This window comes from Carex rostrata, chromosome 20, assembly GCF_964058835.1.
Source record: "Carex rostrata chromosome 20, lpCarRost1.2, whole genome shotgun sequence".
NCBI classification, from domain to species: Eukaryota; Viridiplantae; Streptophyta; class Magnoliopsida; order Poales; family Cyperaceae; genus Carex; species Carex rostrata.
Genome location: NC_135937.1, coordinates 4,016,103 through 4,028,845, shown reverse-complemented (window position 1 = coordinate 4,028,845; position 12,743 = coordinate 4,016,103). Strand labels below are relative to the sequence as shown.

General features: G+C 33.1%; 1 protein-coding gene across 1 annotated transcript; it reads left to right on the top strand.

Annotated features, from left to right (window-relative positions):
* The first annotated feature begins 3,372 nt into the window (after positions 1–3,372).
* Positions 3,373–5,655, top strand: LOC144572214 (Homeodomain-like superfamily protein). The gene is made up of 5 exons (XM_078321683.1): positions 3,373–3,766; positions 3,858–4,069; positions 4,155–4,407; positions 4,828–4,904; positions 5,149–5,655. The coding sequence occupies exons 1-5, from the start codon at positions 3,544–3,546 to the stop codon at positions 5,344–5,346; spliced, it is 963 nt and encodes a 320-aa protein (XP_078177809.1). The 5' UTR covers positions 3,373–3,543; the 3' UTR covers positions 5,347–5,655.
* The last annotated feature ends 7,088 nt before the right edge of the window (positions 5,656–12,743 follow it).

The following is a 12,743-nucleotide window of genomic DNA, read 5'->3' as shown; positions in this document are numbered from 1 at the left end:
GGATCAAATATTTAAATCACGATCATGAAGACCGGACTTTCAAATCGCGTTGGATGAGTCAGACTTCCAAATCGTGATTTCTTTTTTTGTGGTCTTGTTCTTTTTAGCTATAAATGAGTATGGATTGGGACTTCAAATATTTGAATTTTGTTAGAGAATTAATTTGAAATTTTATATTTATTAAGAAAAAAAGTTAGACTTTTATTTATTATTTGTTGGTAATATTTGAAAATTGATGTTACTTTTACAGTTTTCGTTGCTAATATTATGATATTATTGCGATGATTTATCCACAACATTTCATCACATGCCATCCAAAGTTAATGCTTAAGTCAATTTAGTGTTCTAAATAGGGCATTATAGCGTTTTTGACCCTAAACGCTAAGTTATGGCATCAAAATGCGTTATTTGAGCTACGGACGCTATAGCGGTAATAGCGGTCCGCTATAGCGCACAGCGTGTAGCTCAAATAGCGCGCGCTATGCAACATGAGCTGTTTTTTTTTTTTTTTAAATTATATGGGTTTTAAAAAAAAGGCTCAGATTGGATTTTAACCTTTTTTTTTTTTTTGCAATTGACATACTAAGTTTTATATTAAACTATTAATTATTAAATAAGAGATCCATCAAACGAAATCAAATAAGGAAACTCCAACACGCTATACAACATGAGCTGTTTTTTTATTTTATTTTCAATTTATATGAGCTTCAAATAAAGGCTCAGATTGAATATATTAAGATATTTCTTGAAGTAACAAAATGATACTTACTATATGGTAGTTTGGATATTTTGAATAGATTAAGATAGATTAATTATGCCATGATGTCTAGGTTATTTTAAAATTTAAATAGAAAAAAGATAGATTATGTCATGATGTTGAATATATTTTGAATAGAAAAAGATTGATAGTTTATGATATTAGTATTATTATGGATATTTTGAGTCTCAATTTGGACTTTATATTGGTTCAATATGAATATTATAATTTTTTAATCAATTTGATGTTATTTATTGTTCTATGAGACTTAGAAAATGTTGATATTTAGTACAAATATCTGATATAATTTTTATAAAAATAAAAAAAATCCGCTATGTAGCATAGCTTTCGCTATAGCTTTTTTTGCAAGCTTCCCGCTATGACGCGATTACACGTGGTGATTCATTAATTATACACGTAATTTGTCCTTTCCTTTTAAAGGGTTTATTATATTTCAACAACTTTTAGATATTATTTTTCTGTGTATAAAAGTAGGAGTATCCCACCGATTTTATTAGCAACTAACTTCATTGAACTTGCATTTCTCGTGTTACTGCACTAAGACCACACTTCTTACACGTAATTTATTGCTTCCTGGTATAATATACATTTTTCTCTTTAAAAGTTGATATTCCAAACTTTTAATATTACGTTTATTTCGTCCAGAACGATTTTTTTAACCACATCTTTTTTTTTCCTATAATGTATTGCTTTGTCCATCTAATTTCGCTTTTGGAATAATAATAAAAACCATAAGCAAAAAAGGGTTGAAATTGACTGGTGCAACTATGTTTCTTGCCCATCCTTTATTCATCTTGGATATAATGCTAAATGATTGTGATGTCCCACAATTTCTTTTAAGTGGAATTTTAGCCTCTTAGGCAGATTTAAAAAAAATTATATAGGTAGAGACGATGAGCTTAATCTCATTATACATTCCAGACTTCAAATTTTAAACAAGCCGACAACTCTATTTTTTGAACATTTTTCCTCTAAAAGCAGTCAAAAAGATGAAAACTTGAGGAATTTTATATAATTCTGGTGTCAATACAAACTGCAGTTATAATATATTTTATACAATGGAAACTGGTATAATTATTGGGTTGAGAAATTTATTCTGTACAAGTGGTTAGTGAGATGGCATGAATTTGAACAAAAAAGGTTGGACACACTTTACCAAATTTGATGGTACGAAAGAATAATTAGAGTTGTAATTCGTAGCACCAAAATTATAAAAGATTCCCCAAGTTCTCTTCTTTTCACAAGAAAAAAAGCACACAATTGTCTTAATATCTATTGTGTAATGTAAACCACACAACACATTCGGTGGAGTGGAATCTCGGCTGGTGAGTGGGGTTGCATTTGTCATTTAGCACCGTCAACCCATGAGAATCTCATTTTCTCTCTCCGTTTTAAATCCTACCAGATGTCACAGCTGGGCCCCTCCTTTTTACAATTTTCTACAGGGAATCCTTATCTCCTCACCTTCCGCATGCTGGCGTGAGGCACGCCAAATTATTTTTTCTTCCTTTCTTTCTTACAAAATGAGAAACCTTTTTAAATTAATCATGCCAATTGGAGATTCCTTCAATCACGTGTAAGAAAATTCTCTGTTACACCTTCCTCGTGGTGCATTCCATATTACAAAATGACCGACCAGCCGAATATTGCAAAATTTTATTATTGACGGAGATGCACTCCACGTCACATATGATATGTTAAAGCACCATTAAACATTATTTTAGTAAAGATTGAAAACCAAGTTAATTAATTATTTAATCTTCACAAATAGTATTTATTTATTTATTTATTTTGAATATGTGAATGTGACCTACCATCATATACAGATTGTGAGTATTTTCTTTACTATACGTATTTTTTTTCTTTTGCTAAAATTGATTTCTTAAAATATGATGCTGTTTTAAACAACTCATATAGTATTTACCAAAATAATTTGCATATATTTTAAAAAATATAATCATGAGTTCAGATAAATTGAAGCTAAAATCGAGATGGATAATTTCAACTCATTGTTAGGTGAAATTTGGATCGTTTCGGAATCGAATCGGTTGGATTTCAGATCATCTGAGGTTCATATTGTTTCGAATTGATGGATCATCTTGAATTTTAAATTGTGGATTTGGATACTGTTGAGATGTAAAGAGGAGGTTGATACTGGCCAAGTGGCAGTTCACATCGAACCAAGTCTTACTGGATCTTAAAAAATATATTGAAACTTTTAAGGGTGTATAAGTAAATTTTGTCTCTTCAAGAACAAATTGAGTAAGAGCTCCAATATAGGAATAGCAATCTAGGAGGATCAAAACAGAAAAGATCTATCCGAATCGAGTCACCGCGGTAGTTCTTACGCGTCGCCGATCTTTAGCTACCGATAAAAGTATAAATTCCCTACGCTTTTATTTCTATAACTATTTATGTAACGTGTTGTACAAACCCGTATTTAAACCCGCTGCATATATATATTTGAGAGAGTAATATAGTAAATCAAGAAACCCATCAAGGAGTTTCTCTTTTACGCGACGACTCGCCCTTGCGTGAGTTGTCACGATAAAACCCACTTCCTAACGGAATTTACCATTATATCCCTAAAAACCACGGTCCAGCCAAACCAACACCGGTCCGATCGGATCGCGATCTTTCTTCCTACTCAGCTATATAAATGGAAAAGATACCATCTACCTTGTATATTCTCTCGTCTTATTCTACTCCCTTACATTGCACCTCAAGTCAGAAGGCGTAAGAATTGGAGAACATTTTATAGAAAAATGTTGAAGGAAATGGGATCTGGCCTGCTGGATATGGGGTTCAATCTGAAGCCCTACGCTTCGAAAACCATTAATGGGTTCTTGAAGGAGACAATGGAGGTCGGAGAACTAGGTGGGAAAACGACAAAACTCGAGGGTTTTATCAGAGATTTGGAGGTCGAGAGAAGAAAGATAGAAGTTTTCAAGAGGGAGCTTCCGCTAAGCATGCATCTCCTAAGCGACAGTAATTCTCAATTCTTTGGTGCTTTTCAAGTAATATTTGGTGGAAATTTCAAGTTTTATTTATATGAGTTTTGTTTCGAAATGTTTTGCAGTTATTAGTGTGTTGAAGGAGGAACTCAACAGATGTCAGAAAGGTAGCGTCTTTGAGGAGTTCATCCCCGTAAAAAGTAGATTTGAAGAAAATATAGGGGGGAAAGTGGAAGACGACTCAAAAGATAAGAAGAGTTGGATGAGCTCTGCTCAGTTATGGAGCCACAGCGAAGAAAATAGAACTGAGAAACCTCAAAGCAGATTATCAACAAAGGTATCATCTTAGAAAGGAAAAAATTTACATAAAGCCCCATGATTTTTTTTGTATTTACTAATATTTTTTTGTATTCACTATTCAGAGTACTTCATGCGGGTTCATGCCGTTCAAAGGCCTTCCGAGGAAGGAGGAGACGGTGGATGTGACCGTGCCTGATCTCACCTTGTTATCTTACAAGGGTGTAACTGGAGTTACAGAGAACTCCTCTTCAGGTGCAACTCAAATATCCATTCAATCTCAGTCCCAGTCACAACAGAGAAAGACGAGGCGGTGCTGGTCACCTGAGTTGCACAGGCGGTTCGTTTCTTCCTTACAGCAGCTGGGCGGCGCCCAAGGTCAGAGAAATTTAAAATTGGAAGTCTTTCATTTTGGTAGAATTTTGATTTGTTCACATAAATGGAAGGGAATCAGTGAGGTCATAAGCGCTTTGATTGAGTGTCCTCTAAATTGAGATGATAATATCTTTTTCCTAATTTGAAAACTTGATCACAGTTTGTGAGCCAAAATTGATCCAATTGTCCCTTATATCCTTGGTAATATGTTATATTATCAGTAGACAAAAGTTCAAGATAATATCTAACATATAATATAACACAAAATTCATGAGCGTAGACAAGATCAGTTCATCTTGCCTTTGTTTCATTAAAAATCAAAGAATGTGACTTTAAAATTTGTACCATATTATCAGGTCATTTTCCAGTGCCAGAATCAGATCAGGGACCTTTGTCTAACTTTTTTACTTGATAAATTTTCAGTGGCTACTCCAAAGCAAATCAGAGAGCTGATGAAAGTAGATGGGCTAACAAATGACGAAGTGAAAAGCCATTTACAGGTATGAACTAACTTTGAACAATTAATTTTTTTATAAATTTGCATCCTGGTATGAACTATCTTTTTCTTTAAAACATGCATGCTCCTGATTTCTGCTCACTAAATAATTAGGGTTGAGTGATATTTTGGTCAATATGTAATGAGAACTTATATGTGGAAAATTTGAAGGGGCATGTGAAATGTTCTCTTTTGCAAGGATAATAATTTGTAAATATTTATTTATTCTTTTCTTGGTACTATTTCAGAAATATAGGCTGCATACAAGAAGAACGCCAACTAATAATGCCTCTTGCAAAGACCAACAAAGCACCACCTCACAACAGAGCACCTCCCAATCAGGGTCGCCCACTGGACCTCTCCAGTTGGCCATTGCTACTGGAGGTACTGGAGAGAGCTGTGATGAAGAAGATGAAAGATCTGAGAGTTATGGCTGGAAATTGTAGAAATCTGTTGTGATCAGTTTAATGTTAATTGTTTCAACGTTTTGGTGTATATATAATTATATTAGAGAGAGAGAGACTAAATAGGGTTTTGCACAACACAATGAAGAACCCAGATATGGGGTTAGAATAATAATTTGTCCTAGTTCTATTAAGGGAGAGATGAACTGAGGATTTAGGCTGCTGAATTTTTTGCCCCATTTTTTGGTTCAGATTTTTATCCAAATGTTTCTTGTGAGGAGGTTGTAGGAATTTATTGATTGAGGTTCGGATTCTGTTGAGTAAAAAGTTTAGCTTTACCTTTTGTATTTTTTTTTTGTGTGTGAATTATCAACTCTCTTCTTATCAAAATTTAAAAGCACTCTTATTAGGTCAATTCAACAAAAGAACACATGCACATCTCTGTCAACGTGGCTAAGAGAGATTAGTCCAATTAAACAAGAAGAATCAAATCGATTAAGATCTCCTCGGTACTGTTTGATTTTGACCTTGCATAAAACCTAACAAGCTCCCATCTAACCACAAATTAATGTTGGAATTAATTTCAATTAATTACAACATATGTGGGCTTATATGTAATATAAATATATATTGAATAATAGACTGTCAAAATTAGACCCGTTATGAAGTGATCAAATTAAGTATTATTTATCGGGTTCAATATGTGTAATGAGAAGTGGGGCCTTTAATGTGTAGAATGCGTATTAATAACTTTATGATTTAGTGATGGTCTAAATTATATAAAGTTTGATAATAATACAATTATGTTATTGGTCCCTAAGGAACACAATCAAATATGGCAATGTTCTGTTAATAAGGAAATATCCAATAAGGCAAGTTCTGAATTCAGATCCGCTAAGGATCCAATAAGAAAAACAAGATTAATTAATTAATTAATTAAAGAAAGGCACCTATTCATTTGATTAAATGAAAAGGTTTATTAATCAAATTTCGGCATCTATTAATTTGATTAATAAAACAAAAGGCGCATATATCCTGATATATATACGGCTTTTAATCAAAGTGAATTTTGAGTCCTTTTAATAAAACATGAGTCTGTATCTTTTTTGATAATACGGATCTGTCTCTCTCTCTAATCTCTCTCTACTAAGAAAATAGAGATTGATATCTTGTGATTGAGAAGGGAATTTTCGGTAAAGAATTTGTGATTCAGATATCTCTCCTTGTGAAGAACGGAGTGTTGCCACTGCCGCCTCTCTCGCTCTCTCCATCGGACTTGAGAGGGATTATTTGGAATTCTAAGGGCTTCCGGTGATCAACGGTGATTGTGCATCTCTGGAAGATCATGGCTATGGATCAAGGTAACTTTAAATTTCATATTAGGGTTCACTAGAGGATCATAACAATTTATGGTTTATATATGCAATACGGTTCTCTGCATAAAATTTAATACAACAAGTGGTATCAGAGCCTACTCTAGTTGAACCGATCATTTTCTGCACAAACAGATTTTTGTTAAGATTTCAGAAATTGATTTATTTGGAATTTTCGGAAATTATTTATCTCAAAATTTTTGGTTTTCGTTAATCTGTTTTGACCGAAAATGTTGATTGCAAATTAATTTGTACAGCCAATTAAAATATTTGTGATTTCGGATCAAGTCAGAGACGTAACTCTGTTTTTTCAAGATTTTGGTTTCGCGTTACTCGCGTTACTCTGTTTCAGAAATTAATTCAGGGTCAAATGATTTAATAATGGTGCTATCCATTGTTTTGAACTGTTATCAAAGTTTGGATTATAAGGTTAGCCATTATTAATTTTCGTATATGTATTCCGCTGCAAAATAAATTTTGGCCAATCAATTATTTTTTGTCCAGATCAGATATGTATAGTTTCGGTCAGATTAAAGGTCTAATGAATTTTGGTATTTCCATTAGACAGTATACCGACCGGACCAGAACAGAGTAATAATTCGGTTAAGTCAAATTTTGATAAATTTTCTTCAGATAATATTAAATCGAAGGCTTCAGATTAAGATATATTTTGGAAAATGATTAATAAAGGTATCATCTTGCCAAAATAAGCTCTCATACTGGCGTTAATCATTTTCCAATTTATACACAATAAATATACATATGATGCTTGGTTATTGGACTGGCCCAAAGGAAAGACAATAATTAAGAGTTGTATGGATATTCTTGTGGTAATGAATAGGTAATAGTTATTAAGTTTTAGATGTAATTAGTTAATCGGCCCAAAGGAAGGTTGACTAATTGACATCAAATAAACTGTTATATTCGATTACTACACCTATTTATCTTAGAATAATAATTGACTCCAAAGAGCACTTATTATTCGAGGATACTTAGTTGATGGAATATGCCTTATTTTGATTTTTTATTACTATTCGGTTATTTGATTCATTCTTTGTGAATATTTTAAAACAAAAATTACTGATCTTACAGCCGGCATCAATAGCATTCTGATGCTGACGGGTTCTAATACAAGGATTGGAAAGATAATCTTGAGATTATCCTTAGGTGCCTTGACCTGGACACAACATTGCAGGAGGCCAAACCTACTATGCCTGTTGCGACTAGTTTTGAAAAAGGAACAAACTGCACATGCACGGTGGATGAAGGTCAAATTGCTTGTGTCTCCGGGTCATGCAAAAGACCATTCCTAAAAGTTTTAGGGGACCAGTTTCTGATTCCACTAACAGAACAATTTTCGAGACAAATACAGTTAAGTTCTCTGAGGATGTTATGGTTCAAAGGGGAAATACAAATCAAATTGTCTTTGAAGGAAAACATGATTCTCATATACAAGAGGTGCCAACAACGGTACCGATTGTAATAAGAATATCTGGAGACTCATTGGTTCAGGATCGTACTGTGAATGAACCTCCAGAAATGGAAGAGAATTCGGTTCAAGACAATGTTGATGTTAAAGAGGAACCTATACCACCTCAAGAACTTCAAGAAATAGTGCCTTTAAGACGGTCCACCAGAGAGAGAAGAAGTGCAATATCTAAGGATTATGTTGCATTTCTTCAAGAACATGAATTCGACATTGGCATGATGGAGGATGACCCTCTCAGTCTCCGTCAGGCTTTGGAAAGTGTCAATTCTCATAAATGGATCGAGGCCATGAATGAGGAAATGAAGTCAATGTATGACAACAAAGTCTGGGATATCGTCCCATTACCTGAAGGTGTGAACCCTGTTGGTTGCAAATGGATATTTAAGACCAAAAGGAATTTAGAAGGTAATGTGGAAAGATATAAAGCTCGACTTGTTGCTAAGGAAAACAGAAACATAAGGTCAATTCAGATACTGCAACTACAAGTTCGCAGAAGAAGCCCAATATGGATAAGAAACCGGTTACCGGATCGGAGCCGAATAAGAAAAGAGTTCATAGTGGACTTATAAGTATTGAGCATATTGGTACAACTTCCATGCTGGCAGATCCACTAACTAAGGGACTGGTACCCAAACAGTTTCACGAGCATGTCGCTCACATGGGTATCTATGTTAAAGAGGATTGTCAAATTTAGTGGGAGTTTGTATTTTATGTATCATGTTTTATATGATATACTTTTTCAGATATCATGCAGTTAACTTTTATATGATATTCTGTAATTTGTATGTATCATGCAGTTATTCAGACTTCAGTTATTCAGCTTTCAGTTATTCAGTTTATTATGCACTCTGAATTTATGATTGACCTCAAAGTCAAATTAAGATAAAGTGACCAAATTGGAGATAGGCATGTGGATCACATTGCATGTAATTTCCAAACTACACATCCCCTTCATGATTCATGTCATTCGGTTATGTTTACACTGTGATTTATGTTGGTTTAGTTTCGATTGATGAGACAAATACTGCTTAAGTCCTTGTGAATATGATTGATGGACGGAATTGGTTGATGACACAAAAGGCTATGACAGCACAGTTTGAGTACTCAATTCGGTTTTATCAATATATATTATTCGGATATACATATAGCCCAAGTGGGAGATTGTTGGAATTAATTTCAATTAATTACAACATATGTGGGCTTATATGTAATATAAATATATATTGAATAATAGACTGTCAAAATTAGACCCGTTATGAAGTGATCAAATTAAGTATTATTTATCGGGTTCAATATGTGTAATGAGAAGTGGGGCCTTTAATGTGTAGAATGCGTATTAATAACTTTATGATTTAGTGATGGTCTAAATTATATAAAGTTTGATAATAATACAATTATGCTATTGGTCCCTGGGGAACACAATCAAATATGATAATGTTCTGTTAATAAGGAGATATCCAATAAGGCAAGTTTTGAATTCAGATCCGCTAAAGATTCAATAAGAAAAACAAGATTAATTAATTAATTAATTAAAGAAAGGCACCTATTCATTTGATTAAATGAAAAGGTTTATTAATCAAATTTCGGCATCTATTAATTTGATTAATAAAACAAAAGGCGCATATATCCTGATATATATACGGCTTTTAATCAAAGTGAATTTTGAGTCCTTTTAATAAAACATGAGTCTGTATCTTTTTTTGATAATACGGATCTGTCTCTCTCTCTAATCTCTCTCTACTAAAAACAATAAGAAAATAGAGATTGATATCTTGTGATTGAGAAGGGGATTTTCGGTAAAGAACTTGTGATTCGGATATCTCTCCTTGTGAAGAACGGAGTGTTGCCACTGCCGCCTCTCTCGCTCTCTCCATCGGACTTGAGAGGGATTATTTGGAATTCTAAGGGCTTCCGGTGATCAACGGTGATTGTGCATTTCTAGAAGATCATGACTATGGATCAAGGTAATTTTAAATTTCATATTAGGGTTCACTAGAGGATCATGGCAATTTATGGTTTATATATGCAATACGGTTCTGTGCATAAAATTAAATACAACAATTAACACATTCACCAAAATGGAATTAATCAGCTTATCTGTGCTAGTCTAATTTAAAACCATAGATGGTTTTCACGGGGAAAGTTTGAAAATAATAAAAAAACATCTACATAAACAATGATTCAATGAACACTTTATCTTAAAAAAATTGAATTATAAGTGAGATGTAATTAATTAGAGTGGACGATTTCTCCCACTTGACTAGCAGATAATGTGGCTTTTCTATCGCATCCCTTCATCCAAGCAAAAGGTGCAGAGAAGACGCAAGAAAGTGTATTATGTTGTTGGCATGTACAGATCAGATCTATGCGGATAAGATCCACTGATTCTGACAACACTGCTCGATTTAGTCTGGGTGTTAATTATCTTTCTAAAATCTGACAAGGATTTGTACTGATTCTTCCTTTCTTGTTATAAGGTCTACGTGGTTGGAGAGAATTGAACTTTGATTTGATTATTTAGCTGGATCTGTTTGATTTTTTCTTTTTGGGGAAAGATATTAACGCAATTATTATGTTCTAGACTAGACATCACCTACAAATATTTTTCTTTAGCCCGACAAATTAATTTTGAAATGTGTACTTTATACTGTGTTTAGTGATGGATTTTTTTTTATTGAAATTGATGGATATTTTTGTATTCAATATACTTGGATTCTCTGTTAGTGTCTGCTCTCAAGTTGGGGGAGGAAAATAACAGGAAGAAAAAAAGAATAAAACGAACATAATATTAAATTTGAACCCGTCAAATTGGAAGGAAACTAAAGTAACTGTGCCAATATCCTTGACCCCTTTCCCTCCTTGTGACGTTCATTTCCAACACAGAACATACCCTTGTACCGTATTTGTGCTATCTACTTTTCATTCTGTTTTATTGTGTTACCATTTTTTTTTTATTAAAATGAATGGAAAGATAAGTTAATTATCATTCGAAATAAGTTGTATATGGAAAGATCGTGTGTAAATTCTAAGGTCTAAAGGAACATTAATTTGAAGATCTCAAAATTAATATCGTATTAGTATAATAGTTTTTCCAAGTAGTTTTGTACAAAATCCAGCATTTTAAGGTCAATTGGAATATGAATTTGAAGAACTAAAGGTAGGTACATGAAGTTGAGGAGGATACATGTTTCTGTATTTGTTTTTATTATTAGTGCTGATGTGGTCAACAATCTGAGCAATTATAAGACCATTCGCATTCGTAAAAAATTAGACTGAAATTAATTACCTTAATTTGAATTTCCTGAATCGGTATAGTTTTGAACATTAGTTGTCAACGAATTAATATGGGATTTGAAAAACAAAATTTTAATTTATTTAATTTTTATCTTGATTTAGCATATTAATTAGTGTGCCAATGTTTAACATACTAATATTATTCACAAATAATTTCGTGTGTGATAGTTAGCATACCCAAAACAATTGTCTAATCTTAATATAATTTCATGTAAATTTAAAAAGAGGAGGGATCCAATTACATTATTTATAGTGACACATTTTGACACCATATGCTTATAAGTCATTTTTATGATTTTAAAATCAAAACAATCGATCCGAATCATTCAACATGATCTCCATTAGAGGTGCTACTTTTACCCGTTTACCTAGATCTGATCCGAAACCGAACCGGATCCGACCTGGAACCGATCTGGATCCGATTAATTTTGATAGGGTATGGTTTAAAAAATATAACCGGTTAAATTATGGGTGCGGTTACAAAATTAATAATTTAATATCCGATCCGGATCTGAACCAGAACCGATACTCTAATGGGTAGGATATGGGTTTCATTTAATTATCCGACCCATAACTGAACCCGACCCGATACCCGTATAAATACCCGATAAAACATATATTAATAACTATTAATATATAAAAATACAACTTTGCATATTAATTTTTGCATAAGCCGGGGTGAGCCCATTACTACTTTTCACAACTTGAATGTGAGAAAATATAATACAGTCACATATTCGCTATGTTTATACACACAGATGGATGTCAAATTTATTCCTTCCGTAACAGCCGCATTAATTTTTTAAATAAAATTTATTGCTATGAATACATCCTTCAATATTTGCCTTAATATCCTCTGCATAATAATGAAAATTTATTGCTCTCGTTGCTATATCCTTTCTACAAATTATTAGTTTTTCATTCATAAATTTTTTGAACCATAGAAAAAGAAATTATCATCTCCAATATTTTACTTTCTAAAAATTATATCTCTTCTTCAATATTTTTATTTTCTCTCAATCCTCCTGTTTTTTTTTGTGACATATACCTGCTCCGTATCCGAACCAGACCCGATAATCTACAAACAAGTTATGGATATCTATCTACCCAGAACTGAAAGATTGGACCCGAAATATATACGGGTAGATAGGTATCCGGATCCGGACCCAACCCTATTTGAAACAAATAAGTATATAGATCGAAATTTGGACCCGAACACTTTTAGGGTATGGGTCCAAATATAATTGTATCCAGACCCTACCCGACCCGATAGCACCTCTAAT

Bases quoted from the DNA above. Each gene is read 5' to 3' on its own strand.
- LOC144572214 (XM_078321683.1), top strand. From the start codon at position 3,544: ATGTTGAAGGAAATGGGATCTGGCCTGCTGGATATGGGGTTCAATCTG. The intron at 3,767-3,857 runs GTAATTCTCAAT...AATGTTTTGCAG, and splicing joins CATGCATCTCCTAAGCGACA to TTATTAGTGTGTTGAAGGAG. The intron at 4,905-5,148 runs GTATGAACTAAC...GTACTATTTCAG, and splicing joins AAGTGAAAAGCCATTTACAG to AAATATAGGCTGCATACAAG.